At 43.1% G+C, this 25,231-nt stretch overlaps 1 protein-coding gene across 3 annotated transcripts in view; it reads left to right on the forward strand.

Annotated features, from left to right (window-relative positions):
- The window catches only part of PTPN9 (protein tyrosine phosphatase non-receptor type 9), a 163,466-nt gene that overhangs the window by 125,074 nt on the left and 13,161 nt on the right, over positions 1 to 25,231 (forward strand). For all 3 annotated transcript variants that reach the window (XM_080657937.1, XM_080657938.1, XM_080657939.1), the window contains one exon: positions 23,345 to 23,438. In XM_080657937.1, the coding sequence (XP_080514063.1) occupies positions 23,345 to 23,438 (94 nt within the window). The remainder of the gene's footprint in view (positions 1 to 23,344; positions 23,439 to 25,231) is intronic.

Here is a 25,231-nt window from a genome sequence, read left to right on the forward strand (position 1 = left end):
TGGTTTCTCTCCTCCAGAAAGAGGCATCTCCTGCTTTGGTACTTTTGCCAATATCCTATGTTCTGAAATTTCTGATGATCTTTGGTACCAAAAGGGGAACTCTATAATAATGGACACATTTTAAAAATATTTTCCTGAAATGCAGGTATTTTTAGAAAAAAACATAAATGTCCTGTCCTCCGAGTGAAATTTGGTCCTTTCATTTAGGCAGTTTCTCTATAGAGCATTTATTAACATTATTTTTTGAGGGAGGGGTGCAGGTGCATTCAAAGTAATTCATGGAAGCATTTGAGATATTGCTTCCCAGCAATTGTCAGTTTTGCCTCAAATAAATTCTTATAAAAATTCTCTGCAGGGTTTTAGACATTCCTTTTTCCTTAATCCTCACCCAAGGATATATTTTTCCATTGATTTTCAGATAGAGTAGAAGGGAGGGGGGACGGAGAGAGAGAAAGAACGACGCATCAGTTGGGTGCCTCCGGCATGCACCCCAACCGGGCTAGGGATTGAACCCGCAACTGAGGTATGTGCCCTTGACCTGGAATCAAACCCCCAATCCTCTGGTCCAAGGGCCGATGCTCTAACCATTGTGCAACCGGCCAGGGCAGAGACATTCTTAAGTCAACATGTATTTTGGCCTCCTGGCAAGAAGGGGAAGGAGGGCTAGGATTTTTAATAATAATTAACTGAGATCAAGGTAAACAAGTAGCTGAATATATTTCCACATGAGTCTTTCTTCTACTTATGCTCAAAAGGAAAGCTATTTGGAGTTTTCCCTCAGAAAGCAGTAGCCACATCTCTAGACGCCATATTAAGTCAAAGTAAGTTTATGTGTCATGTTTTCTACAAAAGAACGGATTTTACAAAACTCATAGCTATATATATTTTCTATTTGAAATTCTAATTTTCCTTTTCTCTCATACCACCTACCTTTGTCTAACAAGTCATAACTGTGGACATTCCCGGTTCCCACATACCGTAAAGGATCAACCTAGTCTCAGAGCTTCTTCTCATTTGTGCTATTTCTTTTCTTCCTTGTGCCTGATTTCTAGTTACCCTAACAGCAGCCTCATAGCGTGCTCCATGGATACCAAGCCTACACAGCCAATGCTCAGTTTTCCATTCTCTCTTGTTCTTTGCTTTCAAGAAGCATAAGTACTGATGCACTGACTGATACGGTGACAGAATGCAGTACCTCATGTTTTCCATTTCCATGTAAGGATTCAAAGATTCAGTTTTAAAAATATTCCTCTGTCTTGAGAGTATCTCTAGTAACTCCAGCTCTAAAACCAAGTAAATGTTCTACATTGCTTTGTGAAGGCAGAAAAATAATCCCTAGTTTGTGAGGAAATGCCTGTGTTTCTGACTTCCAATCACTTCAAGTTGTATCTCAGGGAGTGCAGCCTCAGAAATCCTCTACAGTTGTGACTCTAAGGACACCAACCACCAGCCTTACAATTAAGCTGTTTCTCTAAGCATCTGTATTCCAGAAAAATACAAAGTAGTTGAAATATCTGCCAGCAAAATATATTTTAACAACAATAAGGATTTTTCAAAAAAAAACCACAAGAAATATAGAAAACTGCACTGCTTTATTTTCTTTATCGCTGCTTGTTCCTTCATACACTACTCAGTTGTACTTTGCAAATTTGATATTTAGAATTATGAAAGAACTTAGTTTGCATTGGTGTCAGAGTTGGCAAGAGCAGCAAGAAGAAAGGGACTGTAAATGGCCTCTGAAAAGAGAAAACAAAACAGACAAAAAACAACAACAAAATGATTCACAGTAAGAGAAGAGTTGCCTCTTAGAAATTTAGCCTATGTGATTTTCCTTCAACCCAAACAGTACTACAAAACCACCAGGTTAGATTATAACTGATTCAGAGCTACTTGATAACTGTTGTGGCAACAGAGCATAGATCATTTCTCTTAGTATTGCTCTCATTTATATTACCATGTTTTCATTGGCTGCAGCAGAAATTTCTCTCTCTCCAAGCTGAGCTCTAGAAATTGGCAAAGTTGTCCCAGTGGGTCCCACCCAGGCTTAAATTCCATCTTAGCCAAAAATCCCCTCTGTGACTTACACACGTTATTTTCCACTTCTGTACTTCAGTTTTCCTGTGATGTTAGACTCTGATGTCCATGTATTGTCTAACTTAAATGTTTTAGGAATCCATGATTCTGTGAGTACATCTTCCCCGTTGTAATTCCTGTCCTGCTTAGTGTGTGCTGTAAAGAAGATGCAGGGAGAGAGCCTTTTAACAAGAGAAAAGAGGAAAATAATGAGTTAGGAAACAGGTAAAGAAGTAAGAGAGAAGTGATGAAGAAAAAAGTCAATAAGCAGATCAAGAATGCAAGGAAAGTAAGAGAAGAAAAAGGAAAGCACATATATCAAGTTGGGAGGAGTATTCTTTTCTCCCACATTGCCCTTGTTTCTTCCCTAACAGTTCAAGGTCCTTATATGTATCCAGTATTTTTCCCAACCAGTTTCCCCCCCTGTAGTTTTTTTTTTTTTAATATATTTTATTGATTTTTTACAGAGAGGAGGGGAGAGGGACAGAGAGTTAGAAACATCGATGAGAGAGAAACATCGATCAGCTACTTCCTGCACACTCCCCACTGGGTATGTGCCCGCAACCAAGGTACATACCCTTGACTGGAATCAAACCTGGGACCCGTGAGTCCGTAGGCCGACGCTCTATCCACTGAGCCAAACCGGTTAGGGCCCCCCTGTAGTTTTGAATCAGAGTTATGTTGTGGAGCAGGGAGGAGCTCTGTGCTACTATAAGAGGATGCACACTTGTTCTGTGGATTCTTGACTTGTTCTAGTGCTTCTGCTGTGGGATCCTTGAGATGTTATTTCTACCATTACCCTGTTCCCCCCATTCAAATCACAGGTTTGGTCAGCCAGACTGGCTAGGCTGTTTGAGTGTCCTGTGCACCAAAAAGTTGCTGGGCTTGATTCCCAGTTAGGGCACATGCCTGGGTTGCAGGTTTGATCCACATACATTGATGTTTCTCTCTGTGTCTCTCTCTCTCTTTTCCTTCCTCTCTTCCTTTTTCCCTTTCTTCCTTCCTTCCTCCCTTCCTTTCTCTAAGCAATTCCTCAAGTGAGGATTAAAAACCAAAAAAGAAAAAAGCAGGTTTGAATTATTCTCTTGGCACCAACCAAAACAGCTATCCTATCTAATAAAGAGGGAATATGCTAATGGACCATCACGCCCTTACAAAGATGGTGGCACCCACAGCCAATAAGGAGGGAATATGCTAACTGACTGCCACACCCTCAAAAATGGTGGCGCCCACAGCCACAAGATGGTGGTGCCCAGTCCCCTCAGGCCCCCAGCCACCCAGGGCTGGTCCGAAGCACAGGCAAGCCTCGGATGGCGGCTGTCCAGCCGCCCAGGGCCGCCTGAGGCTCAGGTAACCATGGTTGGCCGAGGCTTGCGCTGCCGGCAGTGGCAGCAGCAGAGGTGTGATAGGGCGTCACCTTCCCCTGATCGCCTCCTGCCCCTGAAGGCTCCCGGACTGTGAGAGGGAGCAGGCTGAGCTGAGGGACCCCCGCCCCCTCCAGTGCATGAATTTTCATGCACCGGGCCTCTAGTTATATTATAATTAGAAAACACATCCCAATCCTATGGAAGGACATCATAATCTTGCTTCTTTTTGTTTTGTTTTGTTAATTCTCACCAGAGGATATTTTTTCTGACTGGGGCGGGTGATCAAACCTGCAACCCAAGATATGTGCCCTTTACCAGAAATCAAACCCACGACCCTCCAGTGAGCAGGCCAATGCTCTAACCACTGAGAAACACCAGCCAGGGCCTAATCTTGCCTCTTTATTGGATGAATGAGCCCCCTACTTCAGGAACTAGAACCCAGAATCTTCATCAAATCCAGACCTCTGTCTTACATCAAGCTCCAGACTCTGCCTTGGAATTCTAGCTTATGGCGTAGATATCAAGGTTCTCACTGTTGTCCAGGATGCCCATGGACCAAGACTTTCTCTTTTTTTTTCTTCCCCTTACACATTATTTTTAAAAAAGATGTTTTTAAATTTAACTTGTATTATGAAATAATTATAGATTCACATGCAGTTTTAAGAAATGATACAGAGAGATCACATGTACCTTTCCACAGTTTTCCCATGGTAACATCATAGTACAAAATCATAGCAAAGTATTAGAACCAGATCTTAACATTGATATAATCTATCAGTCTTATTTCAGATCTTCCCGGGTTTTGTGTTTGTGTGTATTTGTAACTTTTATTATACACATAGGTTTGTGTATCCATCACCACAGGAAAAGATACAAAAGAATCCCATTACCACATACAGCTGTCCCACCCCTCCCCATCCCTAATCCCTGCAACCACTAATCTATTCTCCATTACTATAATTTTGTAATTTCAAGAATGTTACTATATAAATGGAATCATACTGTATTTAACCTTTCTCCATTCAGTACAGTATACTAATGATTCACCTAAATTGTCATGTTTTAATAGTTGGTGCATTTTTATTGCTGAGTATTATTGTTATTATTATTAATTTGTTTATTATTATTATTATTTTGGTTTAACCATTCATCTATTGAAGGACATCTGGGTTGTTTCCAGATTCTGGCTATTACAACTAAAGCTGTTATGGCTCTGGCCGGTTGGAGCATTGATCCGTGCACCGAAAGGTCGTGGGTTTGATTCCCATTCAAGGGTATTGTAGATAAAATCCTAGGCCCTTGTTGGGATGTGTGCAGGAGGTGGCCAGTCAGTCTGTCTCTTTCACATTGATGTTTCTCTCTCTTCCTCTTTCCCTTCCTCCCCCCCCAACCGCACCACCCTCCCTTCAACTCTCTTTAGAAATCAATGGAAAAAATATCCTTGGTTAAGGATTAACAAAAAAATGAAAATAAAGCTGTTATGAATATTTTTATCTAGGTTTTGTGTAAACATAAGTCTCCATTTCTCTGAAATAAATGTGCAAGAGTGCAATTGCTAGTCATATGGTAATTTTATGTTTAGTTTTATGAGAAACTGCCTAGCTGTTTTCCAGAGTGGTTGTACCATTCTGCATACCCACTAGCAATGTATGAGGGATCCATATTCTTTGCATCCTCACCAGCATTCAATGTCACAGTTTTTTATTTTAGCTCTTCTGATAGGTGTATAATGAGATCCCATTGTGGTTTTAATTTACACTTGCCTAATAGTTAATGAAAATCTCTTCATGTGCTTATTTGCCATCTGTATATTCTTTTTGTAAAATGTCTTTTCATGGCTTTTACCTATTTTCTACTTGTATTTTTTTAAAAAAATTGAGAGCCCTGATTGGTGTATCTCAGTTGGTTGGAGTGTTACCCCCGTACACTGAAAGGTGGCAGGTGTGATATTCCAGATAGGGCACATACCTGGGTTACAGGTTCAGTCCCCGGTTGGAGTGTGTACAGAAGGCAACCAATGGATGGTTCTCTCACGTAGAGGTCTCTCTCTCTCAAAATCAATGAAAAAGATATCCTCAAGTGAGGATTAAAAGAAAACCTATTGATATTTGAAAGTTCTTTATTCTAGACTAGAGGCCCGGTGCATGAAATTCATGCACGGGGGCTAGGGGGCCATCTGTCCCTCAGCCAGCCTGCACCCTCTCCAATCTGGGACCCCTCAAGGGATGTCCAACTGCCCGTTTAGGCCTGATTAAACGGGCAGTTGGACATCCCTCTCAAAATCCAGGACTGCTTGCTCCCAACTGCTCGCCTGCCTGCCTGATTGCCCTTAACCACTCCACTGCCAGCCTGATCAACGCCTAACTGCTCCCCTGCTGGCCCAATTGCCCCTAACTGCCCTCCCCTGCAGGCCTGGTCACCCCTAACTGCCCTCCCCCTGCCAGCCTGGTCACCCCTAACTGTCCTCCCCTGCAGGCCTGGTCTCTCCCAACTGCCCTCCCCTGCAGGCCTCATCGCCCCCAATTGTCCTCCCCTGCAGGCCTGGTCACCCCAACTGCCCTCCCCTGCAGGCCTGGTCACCCCTAACTTCACTCCTTGCCAGCCCGATTGCCCCTAACTGTCCTCCCCAGCAGGCCTGGTCGCCCCTAACTGTCCTTTCCTGCAGGCCTTGTCACCCCCAACTGCCTTCCTCTGCAGGCCTGGGTCCCCCCCAACTGCTTTCCCCTGCTGGCCCGATCACCCCCAACTGCCCTCCCTTTCAGGCCTGGTCCCCCCCCACCCCCTGCTGGCCTGATCGCCCACAACTGCCCTCCCCTGCCAGCCATCTTGTGTCCACATGGAAGTGGCCATCTTGTGTGTTGGAGTGAAAGTCAATTTGCATATTACCTCTTTATTATATAAGATTTTGATTCTTTGTTGGATATATGGTTTGGGAGTATTTTCTTGTAGTCTGTAGCTTGTCTTTTCATCCTCTTCACAGGGTCTCTTGGAAAGCAAACATTTTTATTTTGATGAAGTCCTTTTTCTGAGTTTTACCTATTATGGATCACGCTCTTGGCACCAAGTATAAGAATACTTAGCCTAGTCCTAGATTCCAAAGATTTTCTCCTCTTTTTTTTTTTAAATTAACCTTCACTTGAGGATATGTTTTCATTGATTTTTAGAGAGATAGGAAGAGAGAGAGAGAGAAAAAAAACAATAACATGGATGTGAGAGAGAGACATCAATCAAACCTGCAACCTTTTGGTGTATGGGTCGAGACTCCAACCAACGTAGTCATCCAGCTAGGGTTTTCCTTTCCTAAAAATTTTATGGTTTTATATTTTACACTTCCATTTTCAATCTATGAATTTCTGTATAATGTATAAGGATTAGGTTGATTTGGGGTGGGGGAAGCTATGTATATATAATTACTCTAGTACCTGTATTGGATTTTCTTTGGAACTTTGTAAAATGTTAGCTGGGCTTATTTGTGGGGGAAGAAGGAGTTTTTTAAAATATGGGAAAGTACAGTATAAAATGACAGGCAACTATGTTCCCATTATCAGAATTGATACTGCCAATTTTTAATATTTTGTTAAATTTGTTTTGTCATTTTTTTATTATATGAAAGAAAATGTCATGAAGTTGAAATGCCTTATATTGTTCACCATAAGTTCTGACTCCCAGAAGTAGCCACTAGTATGAATATGGCATGCTTCTTTCCAGTCCATTTTGTTTATACTGTTACATATGTGTTTGTACCCATGAACAATATAGGGTATTATTTTATACTAGAGGCCTGATGCACGAAATTTGTGCAAGAGTAGGCCTTCCTTCCCCCAGCTGCCGGCATTGGCTTCCCTCTGGCACCCAGGACCCGGGCTTCCCTCCAGCCGCCAGCAGGCACCCAGGACCTGGGCTTCCCTCCGGCCACTGGCAGGCATCCGGGACCCAGGCTTCCCTTGCAGCCCCGGTTTCATGCCAAAGGATGTCCGGTCTAATTAGCATATTACGCTTTTAATATTATAGTAATTAATTTTTTTTTTGCTTTTAATAAAAATACATGCACATAACATTTTTCAAAACTAAATACTACCAAAGAAAAAAAAGCAGTAACAATATAAAGAGCAATCTTAGCCCTGGCCAAGTAGCGCAGTTGGTTAGGGCATTTCCTGATACACCAAGATTGCAGGTTTGATTTCCTGTCAGGGCACATACAAGAATCAGCCAATAAAATGCATAAATAAGTGGAACAACAAATCGATATGCCTCTCTCTCTCTCTTAAATCAATCTATATATATATAAGGCTAATATGCAAAGTGTCTGACCATCCGACTGGTCGCTATGACACGCACTGACCACCAGGGGGCAGATGCTCAATGCAGGAGCTGCTGTGACGCACACAGAGAAATGGCATCATGAAGATGGCACCCACAAAGCAACACTCACCTTCCCTCAAGTGGGACACAGGCCCCGCCACCACCCCAGAGCAACAGCCCACCAAATTGTAGCCAATGCTACCAAGATCCCATGGTGCAAAATGCGGCCCACAGCCCAGCCCAGCCTGGAAACGGTGGCTGTGGGCCCTGGGTAATGGCGTCATGTAGCAATGCCTGGCTTCCTCTCCCTAGCGACAGGCCATTTAACAATAAACGGCACTATGGACTTGGAGCCCACAAAGCAACACTTGGCTTTCCCCAAGTGGGACACAGGCCCTGCCACCACCCCGGAGCAACAGCCCACCAAATCGCAGCTGATGCTGCCAAGACCCCATGGTGCAGAATGCGGCCCACAGCCCAGCCCAGCCTGGAAGTGGTGGCTGTGGGTGCCCGGTAATGATGTCACGTAGCAATGCCCGCTTCCTCTTCCTAGCGACTAGCCTCCTTGGAGTTTCTTCGGCCCAGGAACATGACCTGCTTTATAGTCAAGTGCAAACATTTCATACTTTAACCAAATGTCTGTGAAGCATTTTCCTGTGCCTCATCTCATTTGATCCTCACAGAAGTCCTGGAATAGGTAGATAAGAGACTCGGTGGAATCTTATTTTCTTTTCATTAGCTGGAAAACAGAGATTTAGAAAACTTAGAAATTGACCCTACTGAAAAGAAGTAAGTAATGGTGGACCTTGAACATGACTTCAGGTTTTCTCACTGTGCAGAATATAGCCGAACACTGCTGCAGTTAAATATTGTACCCTTTGTTCTCCCTGCATGATCCTACATAATAAAACCCTAATATGCAAATTGATTGAACGGCAAAACAATCGGCAGAATGACCGGTCGCTATGACATGCACTGACCACCAGGGGGCAGACGCTCAATGCAGGAGCTGCCCCCTAGTGGTCAGTGCACTCCCACAGGGGGAACGCTACTCAGCCAGAAGCTGGGCTCACGGCTGGTGAGCACAGTGGTGGTGGGAGCCTCTCTAAAAGGCAGGCGGTAAGGAGCGAGGGGTCCTGAACTGCGAGAGCCCTGGACTGCAAGAGGGATGTCTGACTGCTGGCAGGTGGACATCTCCTGAGGGGTTCCAGACTGTGAGAGGGTGCAGGCCAGGCCGAGGGGACCCTCCCCACAGTGCACGAATTTCATACACTGGGCCTCTAGTCAACAATAATAATCTGCTTCTTGCTGATATTTACTGCTGTGTTGCTGACAGTTACCTAAAAGAGAAGTTGGGGTGCTTCACTGGGCTGGAAAAAGTTTAGCTACATCAGAAAGCAGGTCTAATTAAGCAAGTTTATTCTATATCTATAAAAGGCTAAGTTGCCTCACACATACGCGATACATATAAAGCTCTCACTGGCGCCAGTCGCACACATGTGTTTCTATCTGTCATTGTCGATCATGAATTTGGTTGACATTTCTATTATAGAGAAAGGGCGAATAACAATATTAAAATATTTCTTCTAATTAATTTCCTTTCAATGTGCATGAATCCATGCACCGGGCCACTAGTAATAATGATTAAAAAAACCCACAGCAGTCTCCTTCCTAATCTCAGTTCCACTTTTCTAGTCATCCATTTTCAACTCTTGTAGCTGGTTCTTCTGGTATTTCTTCCATATGTCTAAGTAAAATAATTATATAACTTTTTAAAAATCATTTTTTTAATTTTTCAATTACAGTTGACTTACAATATAATATTATTTTCAGGTGTGCATCCCATAATTAGACATTATAAAACTTACTAAGTGATCATCCCCAAAAATCTCATATCCATTTGACACCATTCCTACTTATTAGAACATTATTAACTACATTCCCTGCCGAAACAGGTTTGGCTCAGTGGATAGAGTGTCGGCCTGCGGACTGAAAGGTCCCAGGTTCGATTCCGGTCAAGGGCATGTACCTTGGTTGCGGGCACATCCACAGTGGGAGGTGTGCAGGAGGCAGCTGATCGATGTTTCTCTCTCATCGATGTTTCTAGCTCTCTATCCCTCCCCCTTCCTCTCTGTGAAATATCAATAAAATATATTTTTAAAAAAATGCATTCCCTGTACTTTACATCCCCATGACTATTGTTACTATCAATTTATACTTCTTAATCCCTTCACTGTTTTCAGCCATGCACCCAACACCCTCCCATCTGGCAACTGTCAAAATGTTCTCTGTATCTATGAGTCTGTTTCAGTTCTGCTTGTTTGTTTATTTTGATTTTTAGATTCAATTGTTGATGGATATGTATGTATTGCCATTTTATTGTTCATATTTTTTATCCTTTTTTCCCTAATTTTTCTTAAAGAAGACCCTTTAACATTTCATGTAATACTAGTTTGGTGGTGATGTACTCCTTTAGCTTTTTCTTGGCTGGGAAGCCCTTTATCTGACTTTCAATTCTAAATGATAACTTTGCTGGGTAGAGTAATCTTGGTTGTAGGTCCTTGTTTTTCATCAATTTGAATTATTTCTTGCCAATCCTTTCTAGCCTGCAAAGTTTCTGCTGAGGAGTCAGCTTATGGGAACTCAATTTTAGGTAACAAACTGCCTTTTTCTTGGTGCTTTCAAGATTATTTCTTGGTTTTTAACCTTTGGCATTTTAATTATGATGTGGCTTGGTGTGGGCCTCTTTTGGTTCGTCTTGTTTGGGACTTTCTGTGCTTCCTGAAATTGTATGTCTCTTTCATCAGGTAAGAGAAGTTTTCTGTCATTATTTTTACAAATAGGTCTTCCAATTTCTTGCTCTCTCTCTTCTTCTTCTGGAACCCCCATGATGTGAATGTTGGTATACTTGAAATTGTTCCAGAGGCTTCATATTTTTGGGTACTTTTTTTCATTTTGCTGATTTTTTTTTTTTTTTTGGTGCTTTCTCACATTCTAAATCACTGATTTGATTCTCAGTGTCTGCTACCCTACTGTTGATGCCCTATAATTTATTCCTCATTTCAATTAGTGAATCCTCCATTTATGACTGGTTGCTTTTTATGGTTCGTAAGTCTTTTTTCAGGCTGTTGAAGTTCTCACTAAGTTCCCTGAAGTTCTCATTAAGTTCCTTGAGCATCTTTATAACCATTGTTTTGAACTCTGTATCTAGTAGTTTGCTTGCTTCCATTTCATTTAGTTCTTTTTTTTCAGGAGATTTCTCCTGTTCTTTCATTTGCAATATGTTTCATTGTCTCCATGTTTTGGCTACTTCCCTGTGTTCATTTCTGTGTATTAGGTAGAACTGCTATGTCTCCTGGACTTGATAGAGTGACCTTGTGTAGTAGGTGTTCTGTAGGGTCCAGGCACAGCCTCCCCAGTCACCTGAGCTGGGCGTTCCAGTTGCACCCCTGTGTGGGTTGTGTACCATGTCCTATTGTAGTTGAGCCTTGATTGCTATTGGCATCACTGGGAAGGATTGATTCCCCAGGCTGTGCAGGTGTCAACCCTACAGAGCAGGACTTGCTTCAGTGGGGCTTTGGTGCTCAGTCAGTCCACCCCTTAAGTATGTTGCTTGTGGAGGTGGTAGGGTTATAATCCAGCGCGGTCTGAAGTTGTTCAATGGGTACACTGGCTCTGGAGCCTCCTAGGAGGTAAAAAGTCAGCCACTGCCATGACTGGGTGGACTCAGTGGATAGAGCATCAGCCTGTGGACTGAAGAGTCCCGGGTTCAATTCTGGTCCAGGGTATGTACCTTGGTTGCAGGCACATCCCCAGTAGGGGGTGTGCAGGGGGCAGCTGATCGATGTTTCTCTCTCATCAATGTTTCTTTTTTTTTTTTTTAATAGATCTTTATTCAGATTATTACAATTGTTTCTCCTTTTTCCACCCAAAGCTCCCCTCCACCCGGTTCCCACCCCACCTTCTGCCCTTACCTCCCCACCACTGTCCTCATCCATAGGTGTATGATTTTTGTCCAGGCTCTTCCTGAACGCCCCCATACCCCTTTCCCCCTGAGAATTATCAGACCACTCCCTTTCTATGCCTCTGATTCTATTGTATTCACCAGATTATTCTGTTCCTCAGGTTTTTAATTCACTTGGTTTTTAGGTTCACTTGTTGATAGGTATGTATTTGTTGTTCATAATTTTTCTCTTTACCTTTTTATTCTTCTTCCTCTTCTTTAAGAATACCTTTCAGCATTTCATATAATACTGGTTTGGTGGTGATGAACTCCTTTAGCTTTTTCTTATCTGTGAAGCTCTTTATCTGCCCTTCAATTCTGAATGATAGCTTTGCTGGGTAGAGTAATCTTGGTTGTAGGTTCTTGCTATTCATCACTTTGAACATTTCTTGCCACTCCCGTCTGGCCTGCATAGTTTCTGTTGAGAAATCAGCTGACAATAGTAGTGCTCCCTTGTAGGTAATTAACTGTTTTTCTCTTGCTGCTTTTAATATTCTCTCTTAGTCTTTTGCTCTTGGCATTTTAATTATGATGTGTCTTGGTGTGGTCCTTTTTGGATTCCTTTTGTTTGGGGTTCTGTGCGCTTCCTGGACTTGTAAGTCTATTTCTTTCACCAGGTGGGGGAAGTTTTCAGTCATTATTTCTTCAAATAGATTTTCAGTATCTTGCTCTCTCTCTTCTTCTGGCACCTCCATAATTCTGATGTTGGTACGCTTGAAGTTGTCCCAGAGGCTCCTTACACTCTCTTCAACTTTTTGGATTTTTTTTTCTTTTTGCTTTTCCAGTTGGGTGTTTTTTGCTTCTTTGTATTTCAAATCTTTGATTTGATTCTTGTGATCCTCTAGTCTGCTGTTGGATCTCTGTATATTATTTTTTATTTCAGTCAGTGTATGCTTAATTTCTAGTTGGTCCTTTTTCATATCTTTGAGGGTCTCGTTATATTTATTGGCCTTTTCTAGGATATTCTTGAAAAGACTTATAACCGTGGTTTTGAATTCTATATCCAGTCGTTTGTTTTCCTCCATTTCTTTCATTTATGATCTGTTTCTTTGTCGCCGCATTTTCACTGCTTCCCTGAGTTGGTAGGGTAGCTTTGTGTGCTAGGTTTCCTATATGGCCCAGTGGGTCAGCCTCCCCAGTTAACCTGAGGTGGACACTCTTTTTAAAAAAATATATTTTATTGATATTTTACAGAGAGGAAGGGAGAGGGATAGAGAGTTAGAAACATCGATGAGAGAGAAACATCGATCAGCTGCCTCCTGCACACTCCCCACTGGGGATGTGCCCGCAACCAAGGTACGTGCCCTTGACTGGAATCGAACCTGGGACCTTTCAGTCCGCAGGCTGACGCTCTATCCACTGAGCCAAACCGGTTTCGGCTGAGGTGGACACTCTTGATGCACCCCTTTGTGGACTGTGTGTACAGCCTTGTTGTAGTTAAGTCTTGATTGTTGTTGGTATCACTGGGAGGAATTGACCTCCTGGCCAGTTGGCTGTGATGATCAGCTGTGTGTACGCTGGGATAAGTTCGGTGTTGGAGACAGCCTTATAGGATTAGACTTGCAAAATTGTAAAAGCCTCTGTGCTCAGCTTGGATGGGGTGGAGTCTCAGGGCGGAGCAGACAGTCTTGGCTTCCCGTCAGCCTTGCCCTTGTGCGCGCAAGCCTCCAGACCTCTGCCTTCCCCGGCTCCCGAGTCTCCGTCCGAGAGTCCAGATCCTCCCCGCAAGAGCGTGGATCCCCAGGGTCTCGCCTGGAACTGGGGTTCAGTGCTGTCAGAACTGGGGCTCAGTGCAGTCAGGAGCTTCTGACTCCCTTCCACTAGGGAAAGCCTGTGGCAACCTCCGCAGTCTTTGTGCACACTGGCGTGCGCGCCTCCAGACCTCTGCCTTCCCCGGCTCCCGAGTCTCCGTCCGAGAGTCCAGAATCCCCCCGCAAGAGCGTGGATCCCAAGGGTCACGCCTGGAACTGGGGTTCAGTGCAGTCAGAACTGGGGTTCAGTGCAGTCAGGAGTTTCTGACTCCTCTGCTAGGGAAAGCCTGTGGCAACCTCCACAGCCTTTGTGCACAGTGGTGCGCGCGCTTCCAGACCCCTGCGCGCCGGGGCTCCCCCGGTTCTCCGCCAGGTCTCCGAGTCTCCGGGTGCCTTTCTCTCTACCTGACAGTCCAGACTCCCCCTGTATGAGCCTGGGTCCACGGGGTTTCGCCCGGAACTGGGGTTCAGTGCAGTTGAAACTGGGGTTAAGTGCAGTCGGGGGCTTCCTTTCCCCTCCCGCCAGAGAAAGTCAGCCAGGCTCTCAGCCGCCCTTCCTCTCTGCGCGCACCAAGACCCTTTGCCGTACCTCCAATTCTCTGTGAGCTTTTCTCTTTCCTTCTAGTTGTAGAATTTTCACTCAGCCAGCTTTCCTATGGTTCTGGATGGTGTCCGTTCTGTCTTTTAGTTGTAGTTTTGAAATTGTTGTGCGAGGCAGCAGTTTAGGTGCTTTCCTATGCCACCATCTTGGTTTTTCTCTCATCGATGTTTCTAACTCTCTGTCCCTCTCTTTTCCTCTCTGTAAGAAATCAATAAAATATATTTTTTTAAAAAAAGAAAGAAATCTTTAAAAAAAAAAAATAGTGTCAGCCACTGCCTGTGATGTGCCTGGGTTTCCCCTGCATGATCTACAGAGCCATCTGCAGATGGCTGCTACTTGTGCTGGGCTTGAAGGTGCCCAGGAGAGGCCAAGCTGTGAACCAAGGTGAGCTTCTGCTAGTGCTCGGCCTGGCACCACTTAGCAAGGGGTACAGAGCATGCTGATGCCAGCTGCTGCTTGTTTAAGAGATTTTATTTTGTTTTATTTTGTATTTATTTATTTTTAAAATATATTTTATTGATTTTTTTACAGAGAGGAAGGGAGAGTGACAGAGAGTTAGAAACATCGATGAGAGAAAAACATCAATCAGCTGCCTCCTGCACACCCCCCCACTGGGGATGTGCCCGCAACCAAGGTACATGCCCTTGACTGGAACCGAACCCGGGACCCTTCAGTCTGCAGGCCATCGCCCTATCCACTGAGCCAAACCGGTCAGGGCATTATTTAAAAGATTTTAGGAAAGTCCAAACATGAGGCAAGAAAGGCCAGTTGTATGGAAAAGTCATTGGAAATGGCTTGGATTATCCTGCTAGTTAGGTAGTGCAGGGTCTCAGGGAGTCACTAGTGGGGGTGAACAGTATGAGCCAGGTTGATGGAGACTCAGATATGGTACCTACCTGTCAGTGCTGTGGTGGGGAGGCTCAGCAAAGAACAGTGGCCTCTGCCAGCACTTTTGTTTGGTAGAAAGCTCTCCCCGCCCCCCCCCCCCCCCCCCCAGCTCTTGCCCTGATGCCAGACTATTTAGTTCCTCCTTATATGTCCCTGGTTTCTTTCAAGCTTCTGCTCCAACACTGGAGCTCAAAGGGAGTGAGTCCGAGTAAGTCTGTGCTTGGGCTCTTTAAGAACTGCCTGGAGTGGGAAGGCAGGGGAGGTTGGGGCGGGGGGGCGCTGTAAGAGATCAACCGAAGGACTTGTACGCATGCATATAAGCATAACCAGTGGATACAAGACACTGGGGTGGGGGGCAGGTAAAGGCATGTACTGGGGGGTAGTGGAGGCCGGGGGGAGGTTAATGGGAAAAAAAAGAGACATATGTACTACTATTTGTAATACTTCAAACAATTAAAAAAGAAAAAAAGAACTGCCTGGGACTCCAGTAGCTTCCGTGTCATTTAGCTACAATCTCCACTGGTTTTTATAGCCCAAAGTTATGGAGACTTCTCTTCCAGGCACTGCAACCCTGGGCTGGGGGCTGATGTGATGCTGGGATCCCTCACTTCTCAAGGGGTGACTTCCACAACAAAGATATCCCTTCCAATTAAAAACTGCCACACATGGGTGTGGGACCAACATATTCCATGCCTTCGTGTCCCCGTCCCTACTTGGCTTCTGAGTTATAGGACTTCCATTCAGCTAGATTTCAGGTGGTTCTGACTGATGGTGGTTCTGAAGATTGGTTGTATTTTTTATTTGATTGTGAGAGGATTCTAGTACCACGTTTACCTATGCCATCATCTTGACTGGAAGCCTATTCTAGTCCTTATATAAATTTTATTAATTTTTATGGTAGATAGGATTTAGATCTTATGCTCTTTCTCCAGTTCCCTTTTTTTCTGTTTTTCCCATATAATTATGTCACATTTTTTACTAAGTCAGTGTTTATATTATTATGTCTGTAATTTTTTTTAATTGCAGAGGTAAGTGTGCTTCTGTGAAATGATCAAATATATTAAACCTTATTAATTCCATTTTTTTGTTCTGGAGGTAATGACCTACTTTTTTTTTTTATTTGCTCTTAGTTTTCCATGTGCTTATCCTTATTTCTTTCTATGCTAAGTCAGATTTATTTTAAATTCTCATTTTATAAGTGGTCAAATATATCAAATAATTAGCTGATTTTATTTTTTCCCCTAGAGACCTCACTTTCAAAACTTTTGGGGGGGTTTTGTTCAAGTCTAAACTATGGTTGCTCCTCAGCTTTCATCCTGTTGTTTCCCCTCCCCATTTCCATTTATTGGCTTTTCTTTCCTGAGATAACTGTCTAAGAGTGCAATTGCTAGGTCATATAGTGATAGTATGTTTTATATATTTTTAAATTCTCACCTGATAATATGTTTTTATTGAATTTAGAGAGAGAGAAACAACAATGTGAGAGACACATCTGTCTATTGCCTTTTGCACTTGCCCCGACAGGGGATTGACCCTCAACATGGGTATGTGCCCTGACTGGGAATTGAACCCTCACACTTTGGTATACGGCAGTGGTCGGCAAACTCATTAGTCAACAGAGCCAAATATCAACAGTACAACGATGGAAATTTCTTTTGAGAGCTGAAAACCGACTTCTGAGCATGGGCCACGAAGTTTCAATCGCACTGTACGTGCGCACCCGCACGTGGTATTTTGTGGAAGAGCCACACTCAAAGGATCAAAGAACTGCATGTGGCTCGCGAGCCGCAGTTTGCCGACCACTGGATATGGGATGACACTCCAGGCAACTGAGCCACATTGGACAGGGCTGGTGATTGTATGTTTAGTTTCTTCTCCCTTTACTTATATTCTACTAGAGGCCCAGTGCATGAAATTCGCACACTTGAGGGGGAGGGTCCCTCAGCCCAGCCTGTGCCCTCTTGCAGCCCAGGACCCCTCAGGGGATGTCTGCCTGCTAGCTTAGGGAGCAGGCGTAAGCCAGAAGTAGGACATCCCTCTTGCAGTCCAGGACCCCTCACCCCTTACCACCTGCCTGCTCGCTGCTCCTTACCCCTCAGCTCGCTGCTCCTTAGCACTGCCTTGGAGGCAGGAGAGACTCCCACCACCACCATTGCACTCCCCAGCCATGAAATTGGCTTCTGGCTGAGCAGCGCTCCCGCTGTGGGAGTGCACTGACCACCAGAGGGCAGCTCTTGCATTGAGCGTCTGCACCCTGGTGGTCAATGTACATCATATCGCACTGTTCTGCCATAAAGGTCATTTAGGCTTTTATTATCTAGATTTTGCTAGAGCAGTGATTTTCAACCCGTGTGCCACCATAATTTTTATACATTCCCTGACTCTTTAGTCAGAGGCACTAATTTATCTTAAATTGTCAAATTAAAAAGTGACAACAGCCACTTGGCAGGTGTGGCTCAGCGGTTGAGCATTGGACCCATGAACCAGAAGATTCAGGGTTCGCTTCCTAGTCAGGGCACATGCCCAAGTTGCAGGCTTGATCTCCAGTGTGGTGCGTGCAGGAGACAGCCAATCCATGATTCTCATATTGATGTTTCTCTCTCTCCCTCTCCCTTCCTCTCTCTGAAATCAATAAAAATACATGTTTTTTAAAATGATAACAGCCAACACAACAATAGCCATTCTGTGTGAATGAATCAAAATTACATCTATCTTTTTTTGTCAGATTAGTAAAAATTGTATTTTTTGGTATGCTGCAAAATTTTAGTAGTTTATGTGTGCCATGAGATGAAAAAGGTTGAAAATTGTTGTATTACAGCATAGAATTCTAGGTTGGAAATAATTTTACCTCAGAATTTTTAATGCAATGTCTTTCTAATTACTAAAAATGCTACTTATTAGGGTTGCTGAAGGAGGAACACACGAGGCCAAAGGGGGTAAAGAATTATGAATTTATTAGGTCATCTAGAAAACTCGATGGGCTGAGCCCAAAAATGGCACCAGCACCCAAGGATGGGGAGTCAGAGGTTTTAAAGGACTCTAGCCAGAGAATTCTCTAGGCGAGTCCTGAGGGGAAAGATAATGAATGGTCTTAGCAAGTGGAATGTCCTTTGTGAAATGCCCTGAAAGTCAATTCCCGAGGGAGGGGTATTGATTCAATTATTCCATCAAACCTAAAACTACTAAATTGTTTGATGTTATTCTTATTCCTTCTCAAGTCTTTCTAAATATTTTTTTTCCTTTGGACATTTTTAGATCTATATCTTTCTGTTTTAAAATGTCACAATGATGTGCCTTGGTGTGAATCCTTTTTTTCATTCATTTTGTTAGGTGCGTAATATGTTATTTTACTTTGAAAGCTTGTGTTCTTTAATTCAGGGACTTTTAAAAACTTTTTTTCCCATTCTTTCTTTCTTTGTATTATGTCAATTCTTTCTCACTGGGATGTTCCTGTTAGTCTGGTTACATTTCCTAAAGCAGAGATTGACAAAATTTTTTTAAAAGGGCAAGATGGTAAATATTTTAGGCTCATGAGCCTTTGCAGTCTATTGTAAGTGTTCAACTTTGCCATTGTAGTGTGAACGTAGCCACAGACAGTACTAAACTTACGGGCTTGGTTGTGTTACAATAAAACTTTTACTTATAAACACAGGTAGCCAGGCCAAAGTTTTCCAAGTTCTGTCTAGAATGATTCTCTTATTTTCTTAAATTTTTCATATTTTGCATCACTTCGACGTTTTTTTCCCTATTCTGGGAAATTTCCTCTACTTTCTTTGTCTTTTCTTTTAAAATTCTTATCTTGGATATGTTTTTTAATTTCTAAGAGCTTTTCTTCTTCCTTTTTCATTGCATCCTATTCTTATTTCATGTATTCAGTACCTTTTTTCTTTGAGGTTATTAATTGTACCCTTTTAGAACTGATTTTCTCATATTAACTCTATTTTGTGCTCTGCCCCCCTCCCCAAGTATTTGAATTGATCTCTTTTGTGTTATGGGCTTTTCTTAACTACCTGAAGATCCTTGGCTGTTAGTTCACACTTAGGAGTGGGGTCCTTAAAAGCTGCTTGGCCCTAGCTGATTTGGCTTAGTGAATAGAGCATCAGCCTGTGGACTGAAGGGTCCTGGGTTCGATTCCAGTCAAGGGCACATGCCCGGGTTGCAGGCTTGGTCCCCAGTGGGGGGTGTGCAGGAGCTGGGTTGCAGGCAGCCGATCAGTGATTCTCTCTCATCTTTGATGTTTAAACTTCTCTCTTCTTCTCCCTTCCTCTTGGGAAAAAAAAAAAAAAAAAAAAGGAAGAAGAATGGAATTTTTTTTTTAAAGCTGCATGAGTGAGCTTCAAATTAAACTGATCAGCTTGCTTGTTGTTGATTTACTCCAAATGACAGAATTCTTTTATGTAGGGCTATTCACTTTTTCCAGAGAGGAATTCTCCACTCTCTTGACTGGTAGGTTACAAGCGTGGATATGAGTGTAAGACAGGATAGGACAGGGAGAGTGGGGCAAGGTATTCTCACTGTCTGTCATTCAGATTTTTATTTATTCCTCTGTTTTTAGTCCTGTGCCTCACCTTGTCTTCCAGGGTGTGGGATTTATAAGGGTGAGTCATTATGTATCTATATAAATACCTCTATGGGTCCTAGCTTTCTTTCTTTTTATTAAATCTTTATTGTTCAGATTATTACAGTTGTTCCTCTTTTTCCCCCCCATAGCTCCCCTCCACCGGTTCCCACCCTACCCCCTGCCCTTACCCCCCACCCCACTGTCCTCATCCATAGGTGTACGATTTTTGTCCAGTCTCTTCCCACATTCCCACACCCCTTGCCCCCTGAGAATTGTCAGTCCACTCCCTTTCTATGCCCCTGATTCTATTATATTCACCAGTTTATTCTGTTAATTGGATTTTGTATTCACTTGATTTTTAGATTCACTTGTTGATAGGTATGTATTTGTTGTTCATAATTTTTATCTTTACCTTTTTATTCTTCTTCCTCTTCTTAAAGAATACCTTTCAGCATTTCATATAATACTGGTTTGGTGGTGATGAACTTCTTTAGCTTTTTCTTATCTGTGAAGCTCTTTATCTGCCCTTCAATTCTGAATGATAGCTTTGCTAGGTAGAGTAATCGTGGTTGTAGATTCTTGCTATTTATCACTTTGAATATTTCTTGCCACTCCCGTCTGGCCTGCATAGTTTCTGTTGAGAAATCAGCTGAATTGTATGGGTGCTCCCCTGTAGGTAACTAACTGTTTTTCTCTTGCTGCTTTTAATATTCTCTCTTTGTCTTTTGCTCTTGGCATTTTAATTATGATGTGTCTTGGTGTGGTCCTCTTTGGATTCTTTTTGTTTGGGGTTCTCTGTGCTTCCTGGACTTGTAAGTCTATTTCTTTCACCAGGTGGGGGAAGTTTTCGGTCATTATTTCTTCAAATAGGTTTTCAGCATCTTGCTCTCTCTCTTCTGGCACCCCCATAATTCTGATGTTGGTACGCTTGAAGTTGTCCCAGAGGCTCCTTACACTATCTTCATATTTTTGGATTCTTTTTTCTTTTTGCTTTTCCAGTTGGGTGTTTTTTGCTTCTTTGTATTTCAAATCTTTGATTTGATTCTTGTGATCCTCTAGTCTGCTGTTGGATCTCTGTATATTATTTTTTATTTCAGTCAGTGTATGCTTAATTTCTAGTTGGTCCTTTTTCATACCCTCGAGGGTCTTGCTAAATTTATCGGCCTTTTCTAGAAATTTCTTGAAAAACCTTGTAACTCTATATCCAGTAGTTTGCTTTCCTCCATTTCTGTCATTTGTGACCTGTTTTTTTGTCTCCGCATTTTGGCTGCTTCCCTGTGTTGACAGAGTGGCTTTGTGTGCTAGGTGTCCTGTAGGCCCAGTGGCTCAGCCTCCTCAGTTACCTGAAGTGGACACTCTTGGGTGCACCCCTTTGTGGGCTGTGTGCACAGTCTTGTTGTAGTTAAGCCTTGATTGTTGTTGGTATCACTGGGAGGAATTGACCTCTAGGCCAATTGGCTGTGAGGAACAGTTGTGTCTACGATGGGAGAACTTCTGTGCTGGAGACACCCTTATGAGACAAGACTTGCTTCAGTGGGGCTTGGTGCTCACTGAGTCTGCCCCCTGAGTGTGTCCCTTATGGATCTGAGGAGTTGTAATCTGGATGGTCCCACTCTGACCCCTGGGTACACTGACTCTTGGATCTCCACGGAGGTGCTAATTTAGCCTCTGCCTGAGGCCACCCAGCAGGAGCTACAGAGAGATTTGCAGATTCCTCTTCTTTGTTTGGGTTTTGGAGGTGCCAAGATGAGGCCCAGCTGTGAAGCAATGCAAGCTACTGCGGGGCCTTGGGCCTTCTTTTGGATGTTCTGGGTCTCACTGACTCAGCTGCAGTTTGTTAGGTAAGTTTAGAAATCAAAGTACCAGGCCATTCATATGCAAAAGCCTCTGTGCTCAGCTTGGATGGGGCGGAGTCTCAGGGCGGAGCAAAGTGCAATGGCTTCATGGGGCGGGATCTCAGGGTAGAGCAAACTGCAATGGCTTCCTGTCAGCCCTGCCCTAAGAGGTCCCTTGGTCTCAGTGTCCCGCGGTAATCGCTGCAAGCACCTCTGAGAAAAAGCTGCCCTCGAGTTTCGCCCGCTGCCAGACAGTCCAGTTTCTCCCTGTATGAGTCTGGGTCCCCAGAGTCTCGCCCGGAACTGGAGTTCAGAGCAGTCGGAAGCTTTTGTCTCCCTCCCGATTGAGAAAGCCAGTTGCGTACTCAGTTGCCAGCCCTTTCCGTGCGTGCGCCTCCGTACCTCTGCACTTTATTTCTGCAGCTACTCTGAGTCTCAGTGTGCTTTTCTCTTCCCTTCTAGTTGTAGAATTTCCACTCAGCCAGCCTCCCTGTGGTTCTAGATGATGTCCGTTTTGTCTTTTAGTTGTAGTTTTGAAGTGGTTGTGCGAGGCACCAAGTTCAGGTGTTTACCTATGCCGCCATCTTGGTCTCCCCCCTTTCTTTCTTTCTTTTTTTTAAAAATTAATTTCAGAGAGGAAGGGGGAGAGAGAGGTAGAAACATCAATGATGAGAGAGAATCACTGATAGGCTGCCTCCTGCATGCCCCCTACTGGGGATGGAGCCTGAAGCCCCACATTTGCCCTGACTGGGAATCGAACCGTGACCTCCTGGTTCATAGATTGATGCTCAACCACTGAGCCATGCTGGGCCAGAGGTCCTAGCTTTCTATAATTGGCCAAGTCAGTGAAAATCCTTCCATTTTTCTCTCTGCCAAAATGGGTGTAATCTTCTTTGTCCACTTATGTCTCTGCTGTCACTTTTGAGTTTGTACTGATTAGTTCCTTTTATAAAAATTAACTAATTAATTACTTTATTTATTATTTTTACTAGAGGCCCGGTGCACGAATTCATGCACCATTGGGGTCCCTCAGCCTGGCCTGCGGGATCGGCCAAAACTGGCTCTCTGACATCCCCTGAGGGGTCCCGGATTGAGAGAGAGCACAGGCCAGGCCAAGGGGCCCCACTGGTGCACGATCGGGGCCAGGGAGGGACGCGGGAGGTTGGCCAGCCAGGGAGGGACCGCAGGAGGGCTCCAGGGTGTGTTCAGCCTGTCTCGCTCAGTCCCGATCGGTCAGACCTCAGCAGCAAGCTAACCTGCTGGTCAGATTGTCTGCCCCCTGGTGGTCTGTGCACATCACAGCAAGCGGTTGAGCGGCCTTAGCATATCATTAGCATATTACGCTTTGATTGGTTGAATGGACGATCAAATGACCAGACACTTAGCATATTAGACTTTTATTATATAGGATTTTAGAGAGAGAGGAAGGGAGAGGGATAGAGAGATAGAAACAGGGATGAGGGAGGAACACCCCCCAGTGGGTACTGAGCCCACAACCCTGGCATGTGCCCCAAACAGGAATTGAACTGTGACCTCTTGGTTCCTAGGTCAACGCTCAAACACTGAGGCACAACTGGAGGGGCTCCTTTTTTATTTTAATGAGGTTGCTGGATGGACTGGCATCAAACATGTTGCCAACCTACCTTTTAAAATTGGAACTTAAGAGATTTATTTTGAATATCTTTTTGGAAATGAGTAGTAGAAAATTTTATTTGCAGCTAGATTTTTTTGGTGTTGTACCTCTATTTCTTTTTTTTTCTTTTTTGATTGGAAATATTTCTATAATACTTACTATTAAAATATTAAATGATATGGAACTATATAGACTAGATCATGAAAAGCTCAATATACCTGCCCCTGACAGTAACTGACACCACCTTAGCACTGCCAGGCTTTGTATGTACACATACATACTACCCCCACTTTTTCTTTTTCTTTATTTTGCTTATTTCATTTTCTTCAGGTCTCCAGGAAACCTAGAGAAGAACCGCTATGGGGATGTACCCTGCCTGGACCAAACAAGAGTGAAACTGATAAAACGAAGTGGCCACACTCAGGTAGACAGATAAATTCCATCTTTTCAGGAGTACTGAGGGAAATTTAAGCCTCTTACAAAGTGAAGCTTACTAATACTATAGTTGAAAGAACATGGATTCTAAGTCAGAAAGATACTATTTGAGTTTTTATGTTGCTACATACTAGTCTATTGTTACCATAGGCAAGTCCCTATATGTCCATCTCATAGTATTAAGTGGAGATTAAATGACATACTTTATGTAAGTGCTGATAGCACAAGGTCTGGTATATTGTAGGTGCCTGATAAATTATTGCCCTGGCTGATTGTGGCTCAGTTGGTTGAGCATCATCCCATGCACTAGGAGGTCACTGGTTCGATTCCGGGTCAGGGCACATGCCCAGGTTGCGGGCTGGATCCCCAGTGTGGGGTGTGCAAGAGGCAGCCGATTGATGTTTCTCTCTCATCAATGTTTCTATCTCTCTCTCCCTCTCCCTTCCTCTCTCTGAAATCAATAGATATATATTTTTATCACATATAATGCATTAGTAGAGATATTTAGTGTAAATGTTGTTCAAACATTTAACATCAGTGTTTTGTCCTCATTTGGATCTACCTTTTGAGTTAATATAAAAGTTTTCTAGAGCACATCATTTTTATTTCCTTTTAAGTACATGGTGATGTCACTGGAAAGCTTATTCTAAACCAGAAAAATCTATTAGCATAACACTAGCACAGTTTTTTTTTTTTTCATTCATCCTGTACCTCATGCATTGTCTATAGCATAATCATTCACTTACTCCTTTTCTTAAAAATTTTTTTTTATTGATTTCAGAGAGGTAGGGAGAGGGAGAGAAAGATAGGAACATCAATGATGACAGAAAATCATTGATCAACTGCCTCCTGCATGTCCCCTACTGGGGATTGAGCCTACAACCCGGGCATGTGCCCAGACCTCTTGGTTCATAAGTTGATGCTCAAATCATCGAGCCACACTGGCTGGGCCACTTATTCCTTTTTAAAGTCCTCCTTAATATAATTTGTTTACAGCAATATCCAGCACTTACAATTTTGAGGTCAATGACTAAAAAAGTATTACATTTTTTTTCTTTTTCCTTCTTTTATACCAGTTTTGTCTGGTGGCTTATATACACATTTAAAAAACAAAACAAAAACAGCATTGGTTGAGGTTGAAAGTAAAGGAATTTAAATAGTACCCTTAACTTTAACATGACTCATATTATAGGGAATTCTTAAATCCCTTCTTCTTTTTCTAGGGGATAAGTTTTTAGAAAATCATTGCCTTGTATATAGTGCATGGATCTTGTAACCTTAATGTTTTAAGCACATAAACTGAATTCTAGTCTAGGACCCTTACAGAAGGTTTTCTTGCAGGAGCATTAGTTAAGAGCCTGGGTGACTGAGGGCAAATTCATCAGTATTATTGAGATTGTCACAGTATATGCTATGAACAAGCAGAATATAAGGGCTAAGTTGGGGCTCTGGAGTCAGAGATATCTATATTTATGTCTTGCTGAGTGCTCTGTCTCCAATACTTAGAACAGTGCCTGGTATATACCAGACGTTCAGTAAATTATTTGTGAAGGAATGAGTGAATCTTAGTGTACCAGGAGACTATTCTAGTTATCCTGTAATTAATCTGAAGATCATCACTTGTGTTATAATCCCTCTCATTACTATAAACAATGACAAAGGCTTTATTTCCATAGTAAATGGGGGAGTCAGGTGAATTGTTCACCAGATTTGCTCCTGAAATCATAAAGCTATTAGTCATAGTTTCTATTGAATATTCAGGTAGTAATGGATCCTGGGTGT

The sequence above is a fragment of the Plecotus auritus genome (assembly GCF_963455305.1).
Source record: "Plecotus auritus genome assembly, chromosome: 1".
NCBI classification, from domain to species: domain Eukaryota; kingdom Metazoa; phylum Chordata; class Mammalia; order Chiroptera; family Vespertilionidae; genus Plecotus; species Plecotus auritus.